This window comes from Xenopus laevis, chromosome 7S (genome assembly GCF_017654675.1).
Source record: "Xenopus laevis strain J_2021 chromosome 7S, Xenopus_laevis_v10.1, whole genome shotgun sequence".
Taxonomy (NCBI): domain Eukaryota; kingdom Metazoa; phylum Chordata; class Amphibia; order Anura; family Pipidae; genus Xenopus; species Xenopus laevis.
Window position 1 is genome coordinate 70,936,287 of NC_054384.1, and position 23,822 is coordinate 70,960,108.

General features: G+C 39.4%; 2 protein-coding genes across 4 annotated transcripts in view; one reads left to right on the top strand and one right to left on the bottom strand.

The window, feature by feature from the left end:
* On the top strand, window positions 1–12,672 carry scn4b.S (sodium voltage-gated channel beta subunit 4 S homeolog). 2 transcript variants are annotated; one of them, XM_018227776.2, is made up of 6 exons: window positions 1–351; window positions 8,160–8,324; window positions 9,539–9,720; window positions 10,313–10,556; window positions 11,011–11,140; window positions 11,397–12,672. In XM_018227776.2, the coding sequence occupies exons 1-6, from the start codon at window positions 276–278 to the stop codon at window positions 11,479–11,481; spliced, it is 882 nt and encodes a 293-aa protein (XP_018083265.1). In that variant the 5' UTR covers window positions 1–275; the 3' UTR covers window positions 11,482–12,672. The 2 variants fall into 2 exon arrangements, with proteins under 2 accessions (XP_018083265.1, XP_018083266.1); XM_018227777.2 differs by lacking the exon at window positions 8,160–8,324 and having other exon boundaries at window positions 7–351.
* tmprss4.S (transmembrane serine protease 4 S homeolog) overlaps window positions 12,669–23,822 on the bottom strand; it is a 21,335-nt gene continuing 10,181 nt past the window's right edge. The window contains exons 6-13 of one of the 2 annotated variants that reach the window (XM_018227774.2): window positions 23,209–23,322; window positions 21,105–21,148; window positions 20,665–20,827; window positions 17,888–18,054; window positions 17,102–17,200; window positions 16,580–16,716; window positions 15,116–15,271; window positions 12,669–14,518 (exon numbers count right to left, since the gene is read on the bottom strand). In XM_018227774.2, the coding sequence (XP_018083263.1) occupies window positions 14,507–14,518; window positions 15,116–15,271; window positions 16,580–16,716; window positions 17,102–17,200; window positions 17,888–18,054; window positions 20,665–20,827; window positions 21,105–21,148; window positions 23,209–23,322 (892 nt within the window). In that variant the 3' untranslated portion in view covers window positions 12,669–14,506. The other variant, XM_041571367.1, reaches the window with a different exon arrangement.

Consider the following 23,822-nt stretch of genomic DNA (forward strand, 5'->3'; position numbering starts at 1 on the left):
GATCCAATGATTCAGGGGAGAACTAGAGAGGGACAGCAGAGCGGGGCAAAGGGATTGAGAAAGGGAGACATAAAGTCAGAGAGGCAGGTAAATGTGGTACCCATGCCACAGTGATAGAGACATCCCTTGCTATTGCTCATAGACATACAGACATATCATGTATATCGCAAGGAAGAGTTCCTCCTCACACCAGCTTCTATTTATCATTTGACTCCTTGTCGCCCTCTGTTTCCGGGATCCCCAGCCGTCTCCGCATCCCGGCTACTCTATACACAATGTCCATGGAACCCACTTGGGAAAGACGCGACTCCTTGTGGAGGCGCCACTCGCGGCTCTTTGCCATCTGCCTCAGTAAGTATTTCCGCGCGGCGCCAAGTGCTGTTCATGTGCCGCACAGCTCAGTCCAAAGGTATACTTGCGCACCGGCCACATGTGCGTCTGTGTGTCGGAACTAGATTCTATGGAATGTATGTCTGAGGTGATATGTGCAGTGCTGTGAATGCCGGCCGTGTGTATGTCATCTCTGTGTACATAATCACGTATAGTGCCTCCTTATTTGCTATATATACACTTGATAAAAAGCAGCTTCAGTGCCCAAGACTGGAGATCCCTGGCAACTTCTTATAACACTCTACTGCATGTAAAACTCTCCTGCATGTAACACTCTCCTGCATGTAACACTCTCCTGCATGGATCCCTGCCTCTTACAGTCTCTCTGCTATATAGTTTTGCCTTATCTAGGAATCCACTTTGTGCAGCTATATTTAGCCAGAAATGACAACGGTAGTTCTCCTGCACAGCCCCTTATAATGCTCGGAATGACTGCAGAGGGACTGCAGGGGCGAGGGAGAAAGGGAGTGGTGCAATAAACTGTGTTAGAAGTTGTAACAGGACCCCCCATATAATGTTATTCACTTATTGTGCACAGCTGCAATCCTGAAGCGTGATAATAAAAGTAACGGTATCGGTTGTTTAATGGAACAAATTACTGCTGGCATCTCAGTTAAGAGTTAATATATACATGTATCATTGTGTTATCCTTTCCTGTCACAGACTGACATTGACATTGAAAATGGTAGCACTGACCCATAATAGTTGCACTGCAGCAAAAAAATCATTTTGTGCTACTATTTCCATCACAGTTGTTTGCAGATTAATATATTCTTGTAATCTGCTGCATTTAATGCAGAATGTGGTCAATATGATAATACAGTAGTCAATTTACAGAGTGTGGTAGAGTTAAGGTGCTTGCCACACCCACAGATCTGGACCTAATGTGCACAACCACACGCTGGACCAAATCTACCTTATCCAGTTGTTTACTCTAGGGCCACTGATCGGATCATCCATTCGGATAGAGTCCTGCGCGGAACCAATTTGTTAAACCTGAACCCGACCCGCACCCAGACCTGCAACCCGAATACTTACCCGCTTGGACCCGCTACCCCACCCGCAAGTACCTTATCCTCAACCTGTTCCGCGACCCGTTGACCATCAAGAAACAGGAAGTGCTGTCATTGTAAATCGGAAGTGACATCTTTAGAAGTAGGCGTGATCATAAAAAAAGAGTAAAACTCGCTATTGAGAAGACCCGCGACCCAACCCGGAGAACCGCTGACCCGCGTCTATACCCGCTCCCAAAACTTATACCTGTAACCCACAGGGTACCACAAGGTTTTGTGGGTAACCCGAGGGTACCCTACCTGCTGCAGGACTCTACATTTGGACCTATGGAGCCCTGTCGGATGTAGGCCACATCAATGCCCCGATGGACATGTCTATACTGACGGGACTTTCTAACCTGTTTGGTTAACATCTGGCCCGTTTTTGGCAAGACAACAATTAGGCAGGCTTGTTGGTAGACCCTATACATAGCAAACTAGGTATGAATGGGTTAAATTAGCAGTTTCAAATCTGCTTGCTTGTGGCCAGCTTTAGTTTTGCACATGTTTCCCCTAAAGTTCTGTTTGTATTTACATTACATAAGTAGGTGAACAAGGTGACCTATGACCCCAGTATTAGTTGTGACTTCATTTGAGACTAGGGTTGCCAACTTTTCTGTAGAAAAAACATTAGCCTCCCTGTAATTTTTATCTTTCTTCCCTATGAATACTATGGACATCAATACCATGTTTCAGACAGGATCCGTCTCAGAAGTTAGTTTTCTTTTGCAAGGCTATAGAATGTATTGGTAGAAAAGTGATTTGGTGTTAAAGACTTAAAGGATTAATGATTATTTGCAATTTTAGTATTCTACCCCTTTTCTCATATTTCTAAGCCTAATTTTGATAAATATAGCTTTCTGTGGGACAAATTATTTGGGTGCTTGAAACGATAAAGTGGAGCCCCAACAAGGAGGCCAGAATATTGAATTTTGATATTGCACAATTAGGCCATACATGAGGAGAATTATATAGGACAGATACGAGAGTCCACTGAGGAAAGTGATATGAATCAGTTAAGGCAGACTGATTGAGTGCAGATGAAGAAACCACTAAGATAGCAAGAAGGCTATTCTGAACACAGAATGAAAACTTTATTAAGGACAAAATGAAGGACATCTTGCAGCACAGAGCTTGGGGACATGTCTCAGGATCAGCTGAAATTAAATTTAGCAAATGTCCAAATTCCTGAAATTACTGGATGAATACAAAATACAGAATGGCTTGTAGGTTGAGGTGTGAGTTTTCCCTGAGCCTAAAATAAAGTTTCAAGGCAAATTGATCATATCGTAGGACGCAGAATACAGAAAGCTTTCTGTCAAGATTGTGGAGGCAGTAAAAGAGTGAGTCAAACAGGCACGGGTCAGTTCAGGCAGTGATGCAGCAAGGTCAATAACAGGCAATGGTCAGAAACCGTTAAACAGACAAGAATCACACCCGGAACTATCAGAAAACGGACCTACGTTGGGCAATGAGTCAGTGCAGAGCAGGGGGTTTTATAGCTAGACTATTGACTTATACAGATCACCTGTGGCCAGATTGACAACAGGTGAAACAAGCCAAACCTACTTGAAATTAGGGATGCTCCGAATCCACTATTTTAGATTCTGCCAAACCCCCAAATCCTTTACGAAAGATTCGGCCGAATACCGAACCGAATCCTAATTTGCCTATGCAAATTAGGGGTGGGAAGGGGAAAACATTTTTACTTCCTTGTTTTGTGACAAACAGTCACTCAATTTCCCTTCCCTGTCCCTAATTTGCATATGCAAATTAGGATTTGGATTCGGTTCGGCCAGGCAGAAGGATTCGGACGAATCTGAATCCTGCTGAAAAAGGCAGAATCCTGGCCGAATCCCAAACCGAATCCTGGATTTGGTGCATCCCTACTTGAAATTACTTGGAAAGCAATAGGAGTGAACCAGGGCCTTGGTTGTCTGCTCACCTAGAGCAGTGCTAATGCAGATGGCACAAAAACACCAGGTCCCTGGTTCAACTCCAGACAGATGCATTAGCTTCCCAACCGGAGGAAAAAAAGCAAACTCCGCTTTACATTGTGTAAGCACTATTATATTTTATTATACAATGTGCATTTAACACACACACACACTAGCCAAAGTTTGAAATGACCTTCAGGTTTATTTTTTATTTTTTACAGTTTTGGAATGATTTGCCTTTTTCTGACTTTTTCCAGCTTCCAAATAGAGGTCAATGACCCCATCTAAAAAAACAAATTCTCTGCAAGGCTACAAATGTATTGTTATTGCTACATTTTATTACTCATCTCTCTATTCTTTCCCTCTCTTATTTATATTCCAGTCTGTTATCCAAATCAGTGCATGGTTGCTAGGATAATATGGACAGAAATCACACATCGAAGAGCTGCTGAATAACTCAAAAAACACATATAATAAAAAATTAAAACCAATTTCAAATTGACTCAGAATATCACTCTCTACATTATACTAAAAGTTCACTTAAAGGAGAACTAACCCCCCGTGATGTTAAGTCCCCACTGCCCCCCCTGCCTCCCCTCTGCACAGTCTTACCCCAGAATTCTATTCCCTCTTGAAATAGTGACTGCACATGATAAGTGAGCGCAGTAGAGCTCACAGGCACCACCTTCTTCGGTAATCTTCGTGAAGTGAGCTGCGTAATGACGCATGCACAGTTGGAGCAATCTTCTGTGCATGCGCCGAAAGAGATGGAAATTGCCGAAGGGGAGGAAGAAGACTCGAAGATTACCGAAGATGGCGCCCGTGAGCTCCACTGCACTCACTCTGCATGTGTGGTCGCTATTTCTAGAGGGAACAGAATTCTGGGGTAAGGGGGAGACACGGAGGGGGGCCAGTGGGGACTTAACATCGTGGGTGTTTAGTTCTCCTTTAAAGGTGAACAAACCCTTTATGGAGATAATATTGGGGTCGTTTTGACTTGGAACATGCCGTTTCGTGTTCATTATTAAAACACTTGCACCCTGGTTATGCTCTGCATTTTGTGCCAGGCTGAAAATACAGCTCTAGATGCAGTGCTGCCCTACACTTTGTAAATTACTCTCTTTTCCTACTCTAAAAATGGATTGTGGATTATAGCAAGCTGAATGGGGCCCTGGTAGTTTTTGGGAAGGCGTGTATTTAAAGAGAAGAGCGAGAGATCTGTAATAAGTCAGGGTAGTTCTGAGAAACAAAGATAGGCAATATACTAGGGCTGATGCTCTGGATTACTAGATAAATACAAATTGTTCATGGGCGTGGCAGAGAAATCACAGATTGTGATGGCATAGGGCTGTTGTGGGATTAGGATGAAATGTGTGATGCTCTCTGTGTCGCAGTCTGATGCAGTGCAAGTGGTGTAGAGTTGTGCTGAGTCACTGCTTATACAGGTAGATCAATATTACAAATGGACTCTGGCTGGCAACCTCCCCATTTACTTATAACTTGTCCCGCACAAACCAGCAGAATACAACACAGTACTATCTTGTATGTGTCTTACAGTTTTTTTTGGCATCATACATATGATAGAAACTAGAACTTTTACAGGACTGCATAATAATAGACATGGTTTTATTATTAAAACCATGGGTAACCATCGTTGCCTCACCTCCCAACGTTTGGGAAATAGAAAAGAGGGACAAAAAGATTTGCCACACATAGCGTGGTGAAATCTTTTTGATCACGCCTGTTTTTATGGCCACACCCCCTAATTACCATGCTCATTTTACAAAATTTAGCAGGTTATGAAAGTTTGAACACATTTCTGTGGTTTTTATGTGTTATTACAGTTTTGCTAATGAAGGTGAATTGCCCTTTAAGCTGCAAGTCACAGTTTCTCCAAGAGACCTGCTTATCTTAAATTGCTTCTTTGATTATGTTAAATTGTTACAAAAGTATTCAAGTGCACCTGCCATATATTCTGGGCTCGCTACCAAAACCCAATTAACTTTTAGAAACTTTGTTTCTTTTTCTGGCTGTTCAGTGCAGGAGATCAAAGAGAAACTTGGGACATTTCAGTAACAATCCAGGACTGCCGGCTGAGCTGTCAGAATCAGGACTGTCCAGCTCAAAACGGGACAGTTGGGAGGTATGATCATTGCTATTGTAGTACTTAGTGTAGGTCCCATATGGCTTTAAACACTTCCTTATCTCCCTAGTTGCTGGCCAGATGCCCATATCTAATTTAAATATTTCTGTTATTGGCCTACTAGCTTTTGACCAATTCCTGCCGCAATTAAACAAAGTGTCTGGTTAAGGGTTTATCTCTCCCTTTGGCCTTCGGTTACTGACACAGCTGAATGTCCTCCAGGGACTCTGGGTACATCAAGACCCAGTAAAGCTGTTTTGCTCTAGAGGGACCAGTACCTCTAGTAAAAGTCGGGGAGCAGGGACCTCATGAACAAGACTTAGCCAGCGATAGTTGATCTCCTTTCTATGAAAATTAGACAGAAAGGTTCAAGTCTGTGGAGTTGGTACATAAATCCTTTGACTCCGACTCCTCAGTTTATGGTACCTCCGGCTCCTTTGTTTTTAAAGGAACAGTAATACCAAAAGCTGAAAGTGTATCGAAGTAGTTAAAATATAATGTACTTTTTTATCTGCTTATTGCTCATATGTTTTCACTCCTTTCTGTATACTAAAAACTAATAAAATATAAGTTACAAAAAAAAAATATAATGTACTGTTGTTCTGCACTAGTAAAACTGGTATGTTTGCTTCAGAAACACTACTATAGTGTGTGTATGTATGTGTATATATATATATATAGATATATATATATATATATATATAGATATATATATATATATATTTTATATATATATAAAAATCTTCCAAACGAGTATCCGCACTCCAAGATCAATCTTGATAAAGGCAGGGGTGCACGGTAAATCTTGCATACACCAATATTTCACAGACCAGCACTCCCTTTGATATAAGACAAACAATCTTTTATTGCATCTTTCTCCAACGTTTCGGTCCCTTTTGGGACCTTTTTCAAGGATGATACAACAAATTATAGACATCTCTAGGAATATTATGTATGGAGTGGGGTAGCCAAGATACTTGCACATAGCCAAGATACTTGCACATGGGCAGCATAGTGCTTGCTATGGCATTTTTTTGAAAAAAACACGGTTTCCCCCTAACCAGAGTTCAGGCTGTATTAGCCCATACCTCTAATGGGGGAAGCAATTTTCATATGACAGTTGACCTTTGAGTAAAGACAGTGGCATATGCACATCATGCTACCTCCCCTGCAGAAAATTTTCGGGGTCCTGGCTTTTTGGCTTTTATAACATAGTTTGAATTATTTTGAAGTCAGTTCAAAAAGGCCAAAAGGCAGAGGTGTGACCCTGCCTTGTGGCATGTGAGTGTTTAATTTGTACTATGTTGTTTAATTCTTATGTAGGGGATCAGACAAATCCTTCCCCTGTTTTTCTGTCTGTAACATCATCCAGCCCAGTTACAGGTTGGAGAGCCATCCGATTGGCTGGACACCCCAGTGCATCCTTGGGAAAGGGGGAGTGCCTGACTTTGGAGCCAAATGTACAGGGTTTCCAATAGAGATTATAAAGGGATCCCTGCTGCAGCCAGAGAGATCCAGATATGTGGAGTGTGACAGTGCTGCTTGAAAGGATTTTTCAGGGAGAAGGAAAGGGCTGCGTTTTGCTCTACTTTGAGGACGTATTTGAGCGTCGGGAAGAGCCAGTTTCTATCTTCTGTCTGTAGATACTTTGGCCACTGTGTTTCCCCAGGGTGAGGACAGGTCTTGTTCGTGTACCTGGCATGTGGGAGCGGCTACTACTTTCAAAGGGAAAGGTACCTTGGGGCAGGTAGCGCTACCTGGGGACATAAGAGCTCTAGGGGAAGGGACATTGAACTGACCAGATTTATTCTACATTTATCCACCTGGTGTGAAGTGTGGGACTGTGGCATTGAGAGACTGTGCCAGGGGTTGATAGTCCACACAGGTTCCCCAGAGTAAATTGATATTGTGTGATTTGCATTTACACAGTTACTAAATACAGTTTTACATAAAGTGTATATTTGTTTTATTGCAAACTGTGTGTGTTTTATTTGTCCTAGTGGAACTCCCCTGAGTTGTGCTCCTCAGTGTTTTCTAGGTGGAGGCACTGCACTGTAAATCCCAGTTCCCAGTACTTTTCATACTCAAAAGGGACTCCGGGCCGTGGATTGCCAAGGGTTAATTGCTATTTAAAGAGACAGTAATCAATTTAGGGTTATACTTATTTTTGCATCTGTAAAGGCAGTTTTTAGTTTAAGACAGATTAAGATCTGTACCTACTTTTGCACACATTCAATTGCGGAAGACAATATGTACCCACTTTAGTTTAAGCTCTTATAGAAAAAGTTACTAGAATAAATTTACCTCATTAACTTTAACTCCTGTTAGGGTATTAAACTGGATAAGTCAGATGGTGTTGATAGAAGAGCCCTGTAACAGACAATATGGTTCCAAGACCATGTTATGTGCTTTTGAATTATTTGTATATTTGCAAATTGTGATGAGTATTTATAATTGGTAGCAAAGATGACAGACATATATTGGACAAGGACTGATGCATTAATTATTAACAAGGAGAATTAAACACTTAACTAAAAAAACCCTACCCTACATAGACCCCCCCCCCTCCCTGCTCCGCCCAGCCTAGCTGTTACCCCTGGTAAATGCCCCTAACTCTTTACTTACCCCTTGGTGCAGATTCCGGCCATTGGAGTTCACAGGCGCCAGCTTCTTCTCTTCAGGAAGAGAGCGGTATATCAGTTGGAGTAATCTTCCATTTTGCGACAAATGTGCATGTGCTGAAAGTCTCAGAAATTGCCGAAAAGCAGGAAGAACTCCGATGCCCTGAATCTGCATCGAGGGGTGAGTAAAGAGTTAGGGCCATTTACCAGGGATAACAGCTAGGCGGGGGGGAGCAGGGGGGGTCTGTAGGGTTTTTTTTAAATAAGGGTTTAGTTCTCCTTTAATTGATTCATTCATTGATGTAACAATTACTATCTTGATAGTTTGTTTTCAGTATAAATGTGTTAGAGCTGAATGTACAGGTAGAAACAATAGAATTCTACCTGTATCTAATGATTCAGTACTAACAGTGGCCAATGTTCTGGTGCCTTCAAAGGGGCCTGAGGAAAATGTTCCAGCCAGCCCTATTGACGAGTGAAATACAAGTCTTATGCCGATAACAGTCGGCTTGTTTCCCAACATATACGCACTGAACTTTGTTTCATACAATATTATATGTGCCATTATGGCCACCTTTACACTACTGCAAAAGTGTATCGCTTTATTCCAATGCACTAATAATTGATAAATCAATATTGAAATATGTACCCATCTGATCATTCAAGGAAAGCTCCTGTGCAGGTACAATGTCATCCCCAGAGATGTTCTACAGTGAGAGCTCTGATTAACTGAGATAATAGTATACTATTTAATGTTCTGTTAAGTACATGTTTAACATAAATAAAATGTAGCAGGAAAATGGCAAAGTCATTCAAACCTTTGCCCTGGCACATTCTTGGTGCAGAACATACAGTACCATGGTGGTAGACTGTTTCTCCCTGGAAACGCAAGCTGTAATCTTTATTTAGACTGTACATAGAAATCGAATATCAATCAGTCAGGGAAGAATATATACACACACACACACACATTAGATGTTGAGATGGCACAACTAAAATGTAGCATGCATCATACCTCACCATCATACATTGCTTGTTCTGTATGGAAAGAGCTATGTCTGGATGTGCTGTCTGTAGATATGAAAGGGGAAGCTGTACTATAATTTTTGGCAGCTCCCAGTAGCCTACAGCAGTTTGTGCTGTGAGGTGTAGAGGTGCATGAACAAGCCATGTTATATATTGTATGTGAGTAAAGCCTGTCTAAACTGGGTGCATACATATAAGACGTGAAAGAACATCCTATTGTTTTTAAAAGCTACTTGTGATGTTTGCAAATGCTCTAAAAAGGACTGAGTCATGTGTGTATGTACTGGAAAATATCAGAATTTGGAGAAACCTCTGTTTATGTGTTAAGCGTTTTGTAATCCTAAAAATTGCCTCTGTATCTCCCTACAGTTGTGGTTTTTGCCCACGCCTGTTTGCCTTTGGAGGTATCGGTAGGCAAGAATAACCTGGTCACAGCTATCAATGGGACTAATGTATCGCTCCTCTGTACGTTCATGGCCTGCATTGGCTTCAGTGATGTTACCTTCTCTTGGATATACAGCTCTATGAACAGTTCACTTAAACCTGAGGAAGTAAGACTTGGAAAATGGAAAAAAATCTTATAACACATCCGTGACATTTCTATGTTTTAGCCTCATGTTAACTATTCGGTTTAGATTGATAAAGTGCAGATCTTGCACACTATTATAAACGAACTCTAGTTTATTTTTCATCTCAAATTAGATTAAAATGATTGTATCAAGCAAGTACATGTGGAGCCCCGGCCTTTTTTTTAATTAGAGTGAAAAGAATAAATGAATACAGTCACGAAATTAGTGGAAAATACACATGCAAGCATAAAATCTAAATATACACTTTTCAGTGAGATTTATGTTTTCTCCTTCTGCATCCTACTTGGATATAGATTAATGGCATACAGCTGTGGCAATTGCTTAATGGGCAGAATAACCCAGGGAAATACATTCTTCTAAAATTTTATAGAAACAAAAATTAATGTTAAGCTATGTCATGTTTAACAATACACTTTCATCAAAACATCTTTAGACACTGTCTTGGGACATTATCTATTACACAGTCTAACTATTACATGTTCCTTCTATGTTTATGTATCTTATGTCCCTTCTTCTCTTCCATCTCACACCTCCCTGCTCTTTCTCTTTCCAGCTTTATAAAGGGACACTAAAGGACAAGAAGTCATTCCCTAAACCTGTAGAAATTCTCAACAGGAACGAACGTATGGAGCGGGTACAGCTTGCTCCCAACAATACAACCAAAGATTACGAACTATCCCTGCTTTTGAAGAATGTGGACTTTGATGACGCTGGGCGCTATACCTGTGTTGTGAGGAATAAGAAGGAAAAGGGTGCCACGCACAATGCCACCATTATATTGACAGTGGTAGACAAAGGTGAGTTTCTCTAGTCCAGAAATGAAGCATTTTCTCATTGAATAGTATTTGAATAAGTAAAGATTAGAGTAAGAATATCCAGCTGCTGTGAGGTGGGGTATTGCACACAGTGGTGGGACTGCAAGATGATTATAGTAAAATACTAGTCAAAGGAAACAAGTGAATGACAACATGTGTTGGTAAGTCCATGCAGACAGCCATTACAGATAAACATAATTTGCAAAGAAATACATGCTTACATTTTTATACACCAATGTATATGCCCAAAACTGGTATTATTTTTACCTCCTTTCTCCTATTATATATATATATAGTTCTTAAAACAACATTGGATAATCTGTGGAATATCTGTACCTAACTGTTTGAACTTCTTTGCACCACTGCTCCTTCACTCATTTCTCAAGCCACTTTTGGAGTTTTATTCTCACACATATTCTTTCCATCTGTCCAACAGTTGAGGCTGTGGATAACACACTGACTCGAATTATCGTGGCTGCAGTTGGTGGGGTGATTGGACTTCTTATACTTATCCTTATAATAAAGAAAATTATTACCTTAATTATTAAGAGGAACTGTGACAAGAAGTGAGTATACTTGGTAATGGTAAAATGGTAAATGTTAATGTTATCGGTCCATTGGGAGGAGATAGAACACTGGTTTGATTGTATTGGGAGGAGATTAAAGCGGGAAAGGAAATAAGGCTGAAACCACACGTACAAAGTGGGAATATGTTTGGAAAAAATAGTAGGAATAAAGTTTTACCAGTGAGAATGACCTTTGGGATGAGAAGGAATTAGTGTGAGAGCAATAACTTCCTTATACCTTTCTATATATTTCTAGGAAGGACTGCCTTGTAAGCTCCTCTGTTAATGACAATACTGACAATGCCTCCAAACAAGAAAGCAAGGCCAAACCCAAAAAATAATTTCCCAAACCATCAGATAGTTGCACAATGGACAAAGGACTTCCAAGAACGGATTGTGAAGCCAATCGAAGCAAGGTCACCGGCATTGCAGGCACTGTAAGAGAGGCAGAGAACCCTCTATTGTGATGTGAAACACTTTCAGCATGACACTCTCGCATTACAACTCTGCCACTTTATAACAGTGGTTCATCCACGAGTCTAGGGTTAGGCTTTGTAGCACCCAGTAATTATATATATATATATATATATATATATATATATATATATATATATATATATATATATATATATATATATATATATATATATATATATATATATACTGCACATACATATGCCCTGACTCAGATAATTAATGTGAACAAAAAAATGGTTCTTTTTGAGGATGGGTAAAGGAATATGCAAATATAAAGCGGATATAACGTGATGAGCTTCAATGTATTATTAGGCTTCAACCTCCTAGGCACTCCTGGGTTGAAGTGATATATATTTGGCTTTAGATGGCATCGCAAACACATACAGTAGTTGTATGTACTGTATACCGAAGCATTATCATACCTCTGATATCCCTTCACCTTTAATACTGACAAGGGTCATAAATAGCATGCTCTTAATCCTAGAACATGCTGTGGGAAATTCTTAAATATTGGTGCAATTTGTCATCAGAGCAGTGAAACACAGCAGTTAGTACTTTGCTTTGATTACTTTGACTATGCATTACTACATACGGTGTATAAGTGCATTGTTGACAGTTGTATAAATTTAGTTTCAAAGTCTAATTCCCAGCACATTCTTGAACATGGGGAGACCTAGAAACCAACAAGACATTTGTACTCTGAGAAGGTGTGAGAAATTTGGCCTCAGTGCAGATTGGCACTGCTTGGTATGGTTGTTGGTTAAATGGTTAAAATGGGGGTTTCAGTACAAGAACAATACCCTTTCTAAGCACTGCAACCCCCAAAATTAAAATGGGGTGTTTGGTTATCTTGCTAGTAATCTACTGCCTGCACATATGGCTACCAATCCACAAGTGGATGTCCGCGACCCTGTAGGCCCTCAGTGGGTATTGCTGCTGCTAATATTATGAATGTAATAATAAGTTATTTAATAAACACTGGTTATATAAATATAAACCAACTGGTACTGTTGCACTGTCAGTGTTAAAAAAAACAATAAATTTGCAAATGTTAATGCACAGTTACATTTTTATTTCACAAACTTTAAAACACAGGAACAAAGAAAATAGTAATTTTGGTATGTGCAACATTTTGAGCACCTATTTATTTATGCTTCCTTTTCCACAGATCACAGTGTGTAAATGCCTTTTATATCCAGTATTTCAAGTCTTTCAAACCCACTTCTATTTGCAGATCACTTCTAATTCTGTAAACTTCTCTGTCCATATTGCAAAAATTTGCCCACAGATTTTCAGTGACGAGGGACTGAGAGCCATTCCAAAATATTCAGCTTGTTTTTCTTCAAGTAACTCATGGATGCTTTTGAGGTAGGGTTAGGATCATTCTCTTGTTGTAGATGCCATCCCCTCTTTAGCTTCTTGGCTGACTTTCACATTGACATCAAGAATATGCTGATATTTAGGGAATCCATTCATTGCTCTGCTAAATAGTGGCCAAATAGTTTAAGGTTCCAAGTTAGGCTTCCTCCTGATGCATCTTTTATGAAAAAAAAACTAATAGGTGGCCCCCTCCAAGTTAAAAGACCTTTGGTAACCAGCTCCCCCAAGTTAAAAAAGATTGGTGGCTAGCCCCCCCCCAGTTAAAAAAAATATTGGTGGCCAGTTCCTCCAAGTTTAAAAACCATTGGGCAGTTAGACAGTCTTCTTCCTCCTAGGCAACAGCAGCTTCTTTGTTCTCCTCTGTGGCTTCTTCTTTGACTCCCATTTGGCTGCTTTATCTTCAGCTCCCATTTGGCAGTTTCCGGCTCCCATTCAGCAGCTCCCACCAGTTTCCCTGGCCCACTTTATCATGGAGCAGCATACCAGGCATTTGCCAGAATGGACAGATTACCAATCCAGGCCTGTAGTCTGTCCATCTATGTATTTTAATGCCATGCTAAAGGGCAATGTTAAAATCACTATATGATTTTGTAAATAGGCTGTTTGTATGTAGAACTATTAGACATGTCCACCCTACCTCACACTAGGGTGGACGTTGATGCTTTGTCTGTATAGTTTTGGCCATTACATCAAAGTGTAAAGTACTTGTGTCAAAAGCACACAATTTAAATTATATAACATTATATTTAAGGAAAACAAATAACACTCATTTAATATACTGTATACATTTATACATCCAAGTGCAATAAATGTAGATCTGACTACTGAACAGGTCAAGCCTTGAGGTTGAAGTTCACCGCATGTTGCTCAGGAAAAGGATTAGAATGGCACAAAATAAATTATAATTCCATAATAATCTGTAATGCCATACAGATAATAGGTGGCCATGTGTTTGCAGCATGCTATAAGCCTTTTTAAAACATGTTTACACTAATAGCTTTGGTAGGTAGTTAACCAGTTAGTGGACTAATAAAAAAGTGACATTTATGGTGCCATTTTTAAAAATTGTAGATTATTTATATATATATGTTTATTTTGCACACAGTTTGGCCACACACAGACACACACACACACACACTTTCAGGTTTTGGCACTGTTTAGATAGGGAAATGCAAAAAAACCCCTGTTTTTTCCTTTTTCATGTGAAAAATTGGCACCCGTGTTTAGAAAATAAATCCACCCCAGTTATGTGCAAATGATTCCTGAGAAACATCTTCAGAATCTGGCTCCCAAAATACTGCTTTGGTGAAGCTCACATTTATCAGTATGGTATCAACCACTTTTTAAAAATAAATATCTATCTCCTGGCATGCTCTGGTCCTGCAGAGGGTTTGTCCAGAAGACCATTCAGACCAGCAGAGCACCACACTCTTGCAATACTTCATGTCCACTTATTTACTTGCTCCAGAGCAAGACGGTCTGGGTAAATAATATATGCTGTCCTAGGGCTTATGATATTTGCTAAAAAAAAAGAGAAAGAAAAAAGACAATTATTGTAGAGTCGCATTAGTGTTAGTTCTTCTTAGTTAGTTCTTACATAGAAAGGAACTTAGATGTGTAAAAATCATGAGAGCAGACCCGACTGCTGGGGGTTCCAGGAGTAAAGCTGGCCCTGACTGATGAGCAATTTCAATATACAGTATGTCTGAGGAATGGGTGATCTTCCCCAAGGAGTAGAGCTTGATACTGGGTGATGAGAGAGTATGGGCATTTCTTCAAACAGAATTGAGAATAAAAGGGCCAATCATAGATAACCAGTATAGTACTCTGACCAATTGAGCCATGATTCTGTATGAGGGGCTGACAGCATTAATAACTAAAACAGTAAGTGAAGAACGAATGATCCTTGATGAACTAAACAACTCCCCAACTTGTCATACATGACATGGTACTTAGGCAGTATTTACAGTCCTCTAGAAATGTGTTAAGGCAGTATTGCACAAACCAGCTAAACTGCCCAACCAAATCTGGGCATATATCACCATCTTAACACACATAGCAGCAGACTATTTAACCCTTTTCTTACTAGCACAATGCACAATTTTGAACCATACTTACCCTCATTACTCCATAAATCCAGTTCAAGAATGACAGCACATTGGTGTATACTCCTACATTATTAGGTCTTCCACAGCCATCGCCCCAGCTAACAATGCCAACCTGGTCCCAGCGTGAGTTTTGTCCCAATGAAACCAAAGGGCCCCCACTATCACCCTGCAAAAAAAGAGAAGTCCAGTATCTTTTTAAATCTGATTCCATTATTTAAAGAAATTATGTCATGGGACGACATAAAAAAACAGTTAATAGTGCTTCTCCAGTAGAATTATGCACTGAAATTTGTTTAAAAAAAAAAAAGGAAGTGGATATTTTTATATTTAATTCTGAAATTTGACATGGGGCTAGACATGTCAGTTCCCAGGTGCCCTCATTCATGTGACTTGTGCTCTAATAAACCTCAGTCATTCTTTGCTGCTGCACTGCAAGTTGGCGTGATATCACACAGAACAATGGCAAGGTGACCATATAACAGCTTCCTGATACAGGATAACAGCTCCTTGGTAGATATAAGAATAGTAGTAAAAATCCAAGTCCCACTGTGACTCATCCAGTTACAATGAGTAGAAGAAACAATAGCTCATCAAAAAGCAGTTCATTTGTGAAATGCTTGCTCTTTCTGAAAGCACAATATTAGGCACAATGACCTGAGATGGTTGTCTACACACCAATATTACAGTTTAAAAAAATACACGTGGTTCAGAAATAATATTTTATATGGTAGAGTGAATTACATGTATTTGTAATGGAAACTGTGTAATTTAGAATTAAAAATTACAACATAAAAATCATGACAGAATCCCTAAGCAATATATTTATGCAGAATCTAAAATGGTGTTAAAAGCAAATGATAATACGGTCTTATTAACTGCTGCTATATTACAGTTCTTTAACAAAAAGTTGTATGTAACAATATAAATAAGGGTCATTTTCTCAACCCAGTGGGACAAGTGCCAATGCACGACCAAGGGTACAACCATTAGTGCTCATCTAAGGAACACTTGTGTCCTGGGAATGCTGCTCTCAACACTCTGCACTGGATCAAAAATCTGACACTCTGGGCAAAATAAGTGAGATGTGGTGCTTAGCAAACAGTACTCCAGGCACTGCGCATTTTGAACAAGAGAAATACCAGCCCAGGATAGAGGCAAGTGCAATGTCGTAACTAGAGTATGTCAGGCCACCCTTAATAAAGTCTTCAGATGGGCCTGGCACACGGTGATCTCTACCAGTCTGGGTTTGCTTCCTCTATATTTAGGCCACTGGGTAATTGAATAGAATCACTAGGAGTTGCCTTAAAACTTAACACATCTTAGTGATTTTAACTTTCCTTCTCCTTTTCAAATGAAACTATAATTATTTCTATGTTATTGCATGCTGTTCTAGACCCTACTTATCAATGAAGAATGTTTGGGCTGACATAACAGGTTAATAAACAGTTTCCATCTGCAGGTTAGAAATCAGTACCTTGCAAGTGTCAGCCCCGCCTTCTATCTTTCCTGCACACAACATGGTGTCAAGAATCTGTCCACCATACTCTTGATTGCAAGTAGTGCTGGAGATAAGATTAATAGTCACTTCTTGAAGCTGAGAAGCTTTTGCAGCTTGAAAAAAACAAATTTATTAAGTAAAAGTAGGAGTATATTTAAACAAAACATGAAAATAAATGATACTGTCAGGACATGGGAAGGGATATTACATCTTTCTGACAAAGGGTGTCTCTGGGTAGGGACAGTGGCTGAACTTAGAATAACCATATGTGTGATTGTAGCTGCTGTATGGGTGTGCCCACTGCCCAGGGTGGCCTGTGATGGTAAGGCTAACTTTTGGGCTGCTTTATTTTCTTGAACACCCCTCAAAATGGAGGGAGGATATTGGTCCAGAGAAGATGGAAACTGTTGACTATAAATAAGGCAGCACATAAAAGCAAAATAATCTAATGAGTGTTGAGCTGATCAGCTCATCTGCCTAAGAATAAAATTTACTTACCACCTCCCTCTACTGTATGACCCCAGCCTGTCACCCACAGCGATGAGCCGTCCGCTAAGTTATTATCATATCCAGGAAGGCAGACAGACTGCACAGATGCTGTGAAAGGAAAAGGTTAAAAAAAAAAAAGATTTTGTAAAAGGAAAATGTCTGATACCAAATAGTGACAAATGCTAGGGAGCCTAGTGAAGTGATGGCTCCAGAGAAGACATTACTTATATACCTGTGACTGACCTGTCCATCTCTGACATCACCAAAAGGGGCAGGGCCAACAGTCACAAATATATATAAATTAGATCCGGAAGCCAGTTTAGTCCTAAGAGAATATGTCAAAGGGGGTGGAGCAGGGAAACAAGCATAATGGGTGAGGGTTCTGGGCCCCCAATCTGCCCAAAAAATAAATCTAGGGGGCTGTTTTGGTCTTTGTTCACTTGAAAATACAGGGCCTGTTTTGAACCACAGTCTGGACCCTGAACCTGGTGATGAGTTTTGCAACTGTAACAATGTTGTTTATATCCTTAGAAAGTTACCGGTAAAGTGTTATTTACTGTGTTAGCCAGCTGAAAAAGTTATAGGGTAAAACTTGATATGAGGCATAACAAAAGTGGTGAAAGGGTGATATTTATTGGCTAACTAGGATGATAAACAAGTTTTCAGAACATTTCAGTTCCTTCTTCAAAGCTGAGAAAAATGACTAAAGATTTATACTACTTATATGATTAGTACTATATGGTAGTACTTACATCATTGCTCAAAGGAAAGACATAGTGCTGGATTAAAACTCACCTGATACAACTATATCACTTTTGAGTTTGAGCAGGGCAATGTCATTTGGGTAATGATCGACCACGTATCTGGAATGCAGGAAGATCTTGTCCACAAAGTATCCAAACACATATGTAAGAGTGGTTACTCCATACTGGACACGCCATCGATCAATTTGTCTCTGACCTCTAAAGAAGAGACAAGTACTTTAACCATCTCATACATTGATTTTCACAGTCCTGCCTTGGAAAGGAAATGTGACCTAGAGCTAGTGCCGTAATGGCTCCACCCAGGCCAGCCCCAGACCCCTTGGTGACCAGGGCCCCCACTGCAAAGAGCACTGCAAGTTAAAAAAAACATTAATGGCCCCCAGTAAAAAAATAAATTAAATATTGGTGGCCAGGGTTCCCCCACTACAATTTAAAAAAAATAACATTGGTGGCCAGGGTGAAAGTTTTTTGACTTACATGATTTCCAGCCCCCCCCCCCACTGCTGTCAGGGAGTTGCAAACTTTGGAAGGGAGGGCAGAAGCTCAGGTGCCTGCATATTCTTTCTGCCGATTGGTCACTGACATCTAAGTCCCGGTACAGCTGTACAGGGATTGGATGGGTCAAGTATGAAATTCCCCTCCAGCCTATGCAGCTTTCCCGGGACATAAACTTCAGTGATCAATGAAAACTCTATAAAGTTGTTATAGTAAAGATGATGCCTCCCTTCCAAAGTCTGCAGCTCTCTGACAGCAGGGGGTGGCTAATCAAGTAAGTGCAGCATGGCTGGGGTCCCTTAAGACACAAAAACTCTTGGGGTCGCCCCTGATAGTGCCCTGTCAGTGTCTTGTGGTATTCTGGAGATGCTAAACAAACCAGACATGCCAATTTATAAGTGACAACTCTTATGTGCAACATAATGCATATTTATTCTGTATACTGTAATGAGAGCAACCCTTTTCTACTCTTTAATACAAAAACTTCCAAAATTTTTGTTCATCATCTCTACAGCTCCCACTGTCACCAAACTCCACCAAAACTGTTGCTCTTGCATTCTGCAGAACAGAAACTTTCCACTAAATGGCTTCCCTACCCAGCTCTATTCATATTCGTTGAATTAATATTCAACGTTGCACTCACATAAAGAAACTGTTATGGTCGATTTTGGTGTATTTGTTAAGATGTCTACAATAACGTTGCACCACGCTAGCCATGGCATGTAATGGGACATATTCAGGCATTAATAATGGTGCAAAATGCTGCACAAAAAATGGCAACTCTCAGCTTCAGGCTGGTGTAAAAAAAAAAATCTTACACAGCTTCATAAATATGTGTTATGTTACATTGTATGCAATGGAGTTAAAAGGGCAATATCAAGTGGATTCTAATACCACATTTTTTTAAACACAGCTTATATATATATATATATTTTCAGTGGCAGTATGCACAAAATGACTCTGTCTTAAATATATTGATAATGGGTTGAGTGCAGAGGAATCTTGTATTTGTCTATATGTATTTTGTGGTCACTGCCTCATTGCACCCCCGCCTAATGGTCTTAAAAAGTAGTGGTGAGCACAACTTTCCCTTGTTATATATATATATCTATATATCTATATCTATCTATATCTATATCTATATCTATATATATATGCCCCTAGTGACTACTGTCTGCACATGTGGGTTGTGTGTCTACTATGCCTTTACATCATCTGTCTTTCTGGGGCACAGCTGACAGGTTTGCCTTGGGCATTGTCCCATTTTAACCTTTGGTGGGTAAATTAATCTCTCTGTGCTTCAGGCACCAATCTGTGAAGGGAAACCGAGGGGGTTGGGAATCTGCACCTGAAATATTCTCTGTATAGTGATGGGCATAATTAACACCGAATTATGATCAGTTTTTACAGGAAAGTTCCCAGTTGCAGATTGATAAGAGTGGGGATGGGACAACCAGACAATAATGACTATGTCCACTCCCCTCGTATACATTTTTTAAATCCAATTTCATGTAGCAGTACAGTAAGGTGATTTTCAGTCCATCTTCTTTATGTTACGATAAATGTGCAATTTTAGCCTGTCAATGCAAAACCCTAAATGGTCCTATAGATAAAACCTTCATGCATAAAAAGAAAATCCCTAACCAAAACCACATTTGTCAGCAAACCCATAAAATGTACTGGATACACATCTCACAAGAGACTTTTTTTCTCATATTACGTTTGTAGATTTATTAATGAGTATTCATGTACCCTGCATTATGCTACTACGTGGAGAATGCAGTTAAAACTCACAATGAGGACAACCAAGTGCTGAAAGCATTAATGATACCAGATTTCTCTACATTCTTATCAGTCCCATCTACATATACAATGTAGTACCTTTTGACAAATTATTTAAGTAAACGTGTGAGAGAAACTTTGTCAGGATAATGCAGTACAGACAGACCTAACTGCTGTATTTACAGCCCAACTCCCTAATATTAGATAAAGCAAATGTGCCTATAAAGGAACAGTATAACCCTTGTTCAACATGAGTTCAATGGATAGGACTAGTGCTAAACATACTTTTTACCTATAATAATTCAATTACCAGTGTACAACCTCCTGCAACCTAACCTTTGCACTAGGAATCTGATTAACTGCCTCGCAAGGACCAAACATGGAGTAGCTTCAGTTTCAATGTCTGTCTTATTTAAGCTCCGGAAATAACAAAACTCTTTAGATATTTTGTGATTAATCAATAGTCATAGAGTATTGCCCCCATAAAACAAAGTCAGTCCCTAAAAAAACCACACCAACATCTTTACTTACTTGTCAAAACAGTGGGCAGCAGTGAGGATCCAGCGAGAGTTCAGGATACTTCCTCCACATATGTGTTGCCCCATGTACTGTAGGTCGACCTGCCATGGGTACCTCATTATATCAGAATTGCTACCCCCAATAATCCTCTGTTGCTTATGTCTAGTACCACATGCTGTTGGGATGAAACAGAGATTTCAATCAAATTCTAAGTTCATCCAAAATACTTTCCTTAGCTGGTATTCTTAATTATGCGTCATTCCCCATTTGTCTGTGCATATGATAAAAATAATAGTTGTGCTCAAAACTAAACTTAGATAGGGCTAGCAGCACCATGCGACTCTTCGTGGTACTTCACCCAGATGGTTCTAATTATTTCTTTATATTTTTATGAACAATTTTCAACTCTTTTTGAAGTGCTGCAGATTGAATTTTCTAAATGATGATCGTACCTGCACAGCTAAGAGATACAACTTGACCAGATGTGCAACTTCCCCTGAAAAAAGAAAGAGAATGTATTTTACTGTAGTCTGCTAAAGAGATACCATCATTACATAAATAATCTCATTTTAGTTTTTGTGTTTAACATTTTTAATGTGTAAGCTTCTGGTTCCAAACAACCTTGTGTAGGTTTTTAGAGTGTAGAAGGAAACCCAAGCAGGTACAGGGAGAACATCGAAGTCTAAGGATTTACCGCAAAACGATTTTTCTTCGATCTAAAAATTGTTACAAAGCCTATGGGGACCTTCCCATAGGCTAACATGGCACCTCGGTAGGTTTTAGGTGGTGAACTAGGGGGTTGAAGTTTTTTTTAAAGGGACAGTACTTCGACTATCGAATGGTCGAATATTCGAACGATTTTTAGTTCAAATCGTTCGATTCGAAGTCAAGTCGTAGTCGAAGGTCGAAGTAGCCAATTCGATGGTTGGAGTAGCCAAAAAAAACATTTTTTTAAGTTTTTTTTATTCTATTCCTTCACTCAAGCTAAGTAAATGGGCCCCCTAATATGTTGCACATTTTTGATGCACACGCAGGTTTTGTTTTATTACACACACTGCTACAAGCTATAGTTTGCAATTTTCTTCAACTGCCGTGTGGGTTGCTTAAAGGAACAGTAACATAAAAAAATGAAAGTGTTTTAAAGGAATGACAATATACTGTAATTTACGTACTGTTGCCCTGCACTGGTAAAACTGGTGTGTTTGCTTCAGAAAACTACTATAGTTTATATAAATAAGCTGCTGTGTAGCCATGGGGACTGCCATTCAAAATTGAAAAAGGAGAAAAGGCACAGGATACACAGCAGATAACAGATAAGCTCTGTAGTATACAATGGGATTCTTCAGAACGTATCTGTTATCTACTGTCTATCCTGTGTTTGAATGGCTGCCCCCATGACTACACAGCAGCTTGTTTATATAAACTATAGTAGAGTTTCTGAAGCAAACACACCAGTTTTACCAGTGCAAGGCAACAGTACTTTATATTGTAAATTTTTTGGTGTTACTGTTCCTTTAAATACTTTCAGAGAGTATTTAAAGGAAGCTATATTAAATTGGCACAAATGTAAAATTGCAAGCACAAATCAACAGTTTTGTTCTTTTTTTCTCACTGAGCATCAGTGGTTACATGTCAATCTTATGGAAGTAACAACTGTGAAGGGTAGAACTAACAACAATTGCAAACTATGCTGTAGCATTGTGATGCAGTCGTTTTTAAGTTAAAAACGGTATGCAAATTAATTTAGTGTTTTTCTTTTTAAGACTGAAAAGGGGGGACCCAAATTATAACCATGCATTTAGGACCCTTCACTGAGGAGACACCATTTAAAAAAGAAAAACAACAACACAGCATGCTTATAATAGCACTCTTAGAAATTTTACATTGTTATTATTAACATATTATTTCTCCTTTAAGAATCACACAAATCATAATAATAATTTGAAAATAATTTATGTTTTTTGACAATATTTTCAAAACTCAAATGAAGCCAAATTCAAAAAAAATGTAGCTATTTTAGCAGCAACACTTAAAGGAGAAGGAAAGGCATGTTATACTTGGGGTATCCAAAGTTAGGAAACTGCACCAGCCCAGGGTTATTTCAGCGAGTACCACGGAGTGAGCCTCTTCCTGCTTCTTCATTCTTCTCACGGCTGCGCATGCGCAATAGAGCAAAAAGCTGAACTTTAATGAAAAGTTGGCTATTTCGATCTACTGCACATCTGCCCCAGGAAATTTGAAGAAAGAAGAAGCAGGAAGAGGATCTCTTTGTGGTGCTTGCTGGAATAACCCTGGGCTGGTGCAGTTTCTGCTGATAGGAGCACTGGCCCGGGGTATCAGGTAAGTATATATAATCACTTGGGGGTTCCTAACTTTTGGCACCCCCAAGTAAAGTAAGTTCTCCTTTAACAAGTTTGGCAAAGAGAGCTGTAACAAATCTAAACATGTAAATGTTTGTGAATTTGGTTCTATATGAATTTTCAGTGTAAACAAAGTTTTTAGTCCATTTTAACCCGAGTTTTTGTGACTCCACTGTCAGTGAAGATTTATACTTACCCCAGAGATGGATTAACCTGGATACTTCGGTCGTTCAGCACCTGCACAGTACTATACAATACTGTGGATGGTGTAGAAATCTCAGAGACAGAGACAGAACTGGACACTGGTTCACTGTGAAACAAAGAAATAAAGTCAAAAATAACCCTTCAGTCTGTAGAAAATGAATGAGGAATGTCCTGTGTATCTGTGGCCACTAGATGGCAGGGAACTTGAAGTATGCAAACAGATTATTTAAAAACAAGTGCATTTATTTTTAGTTATATGAGAAGGATAATTGTGCATGCATGTTATTGTTTTATCCTGTGAGTATACATATAAAGGTAAAGGTGTTTATATACTGTATAACACTCTTCCTTTTCCTTTTCTGGTGTATGTCCATACCTCCCAACACTTTGGAAATAGAAAGAGGGCCAAAAATATTTGACAATGCCTATTTTGTGACCACACTACCTAATTACATGTCCATTTTACAAAATTTGGCAGGTTATGAAAGTTTGAACACATTTCTGTGGTTTTTATGTGTTATTACAGTTTTGGTAATGAAGGTGAATTGCCCTTTAAACTGTGAGTCTAAGTTCTCCCAAGAGACCTGCTTATCTTAGATTGTGACA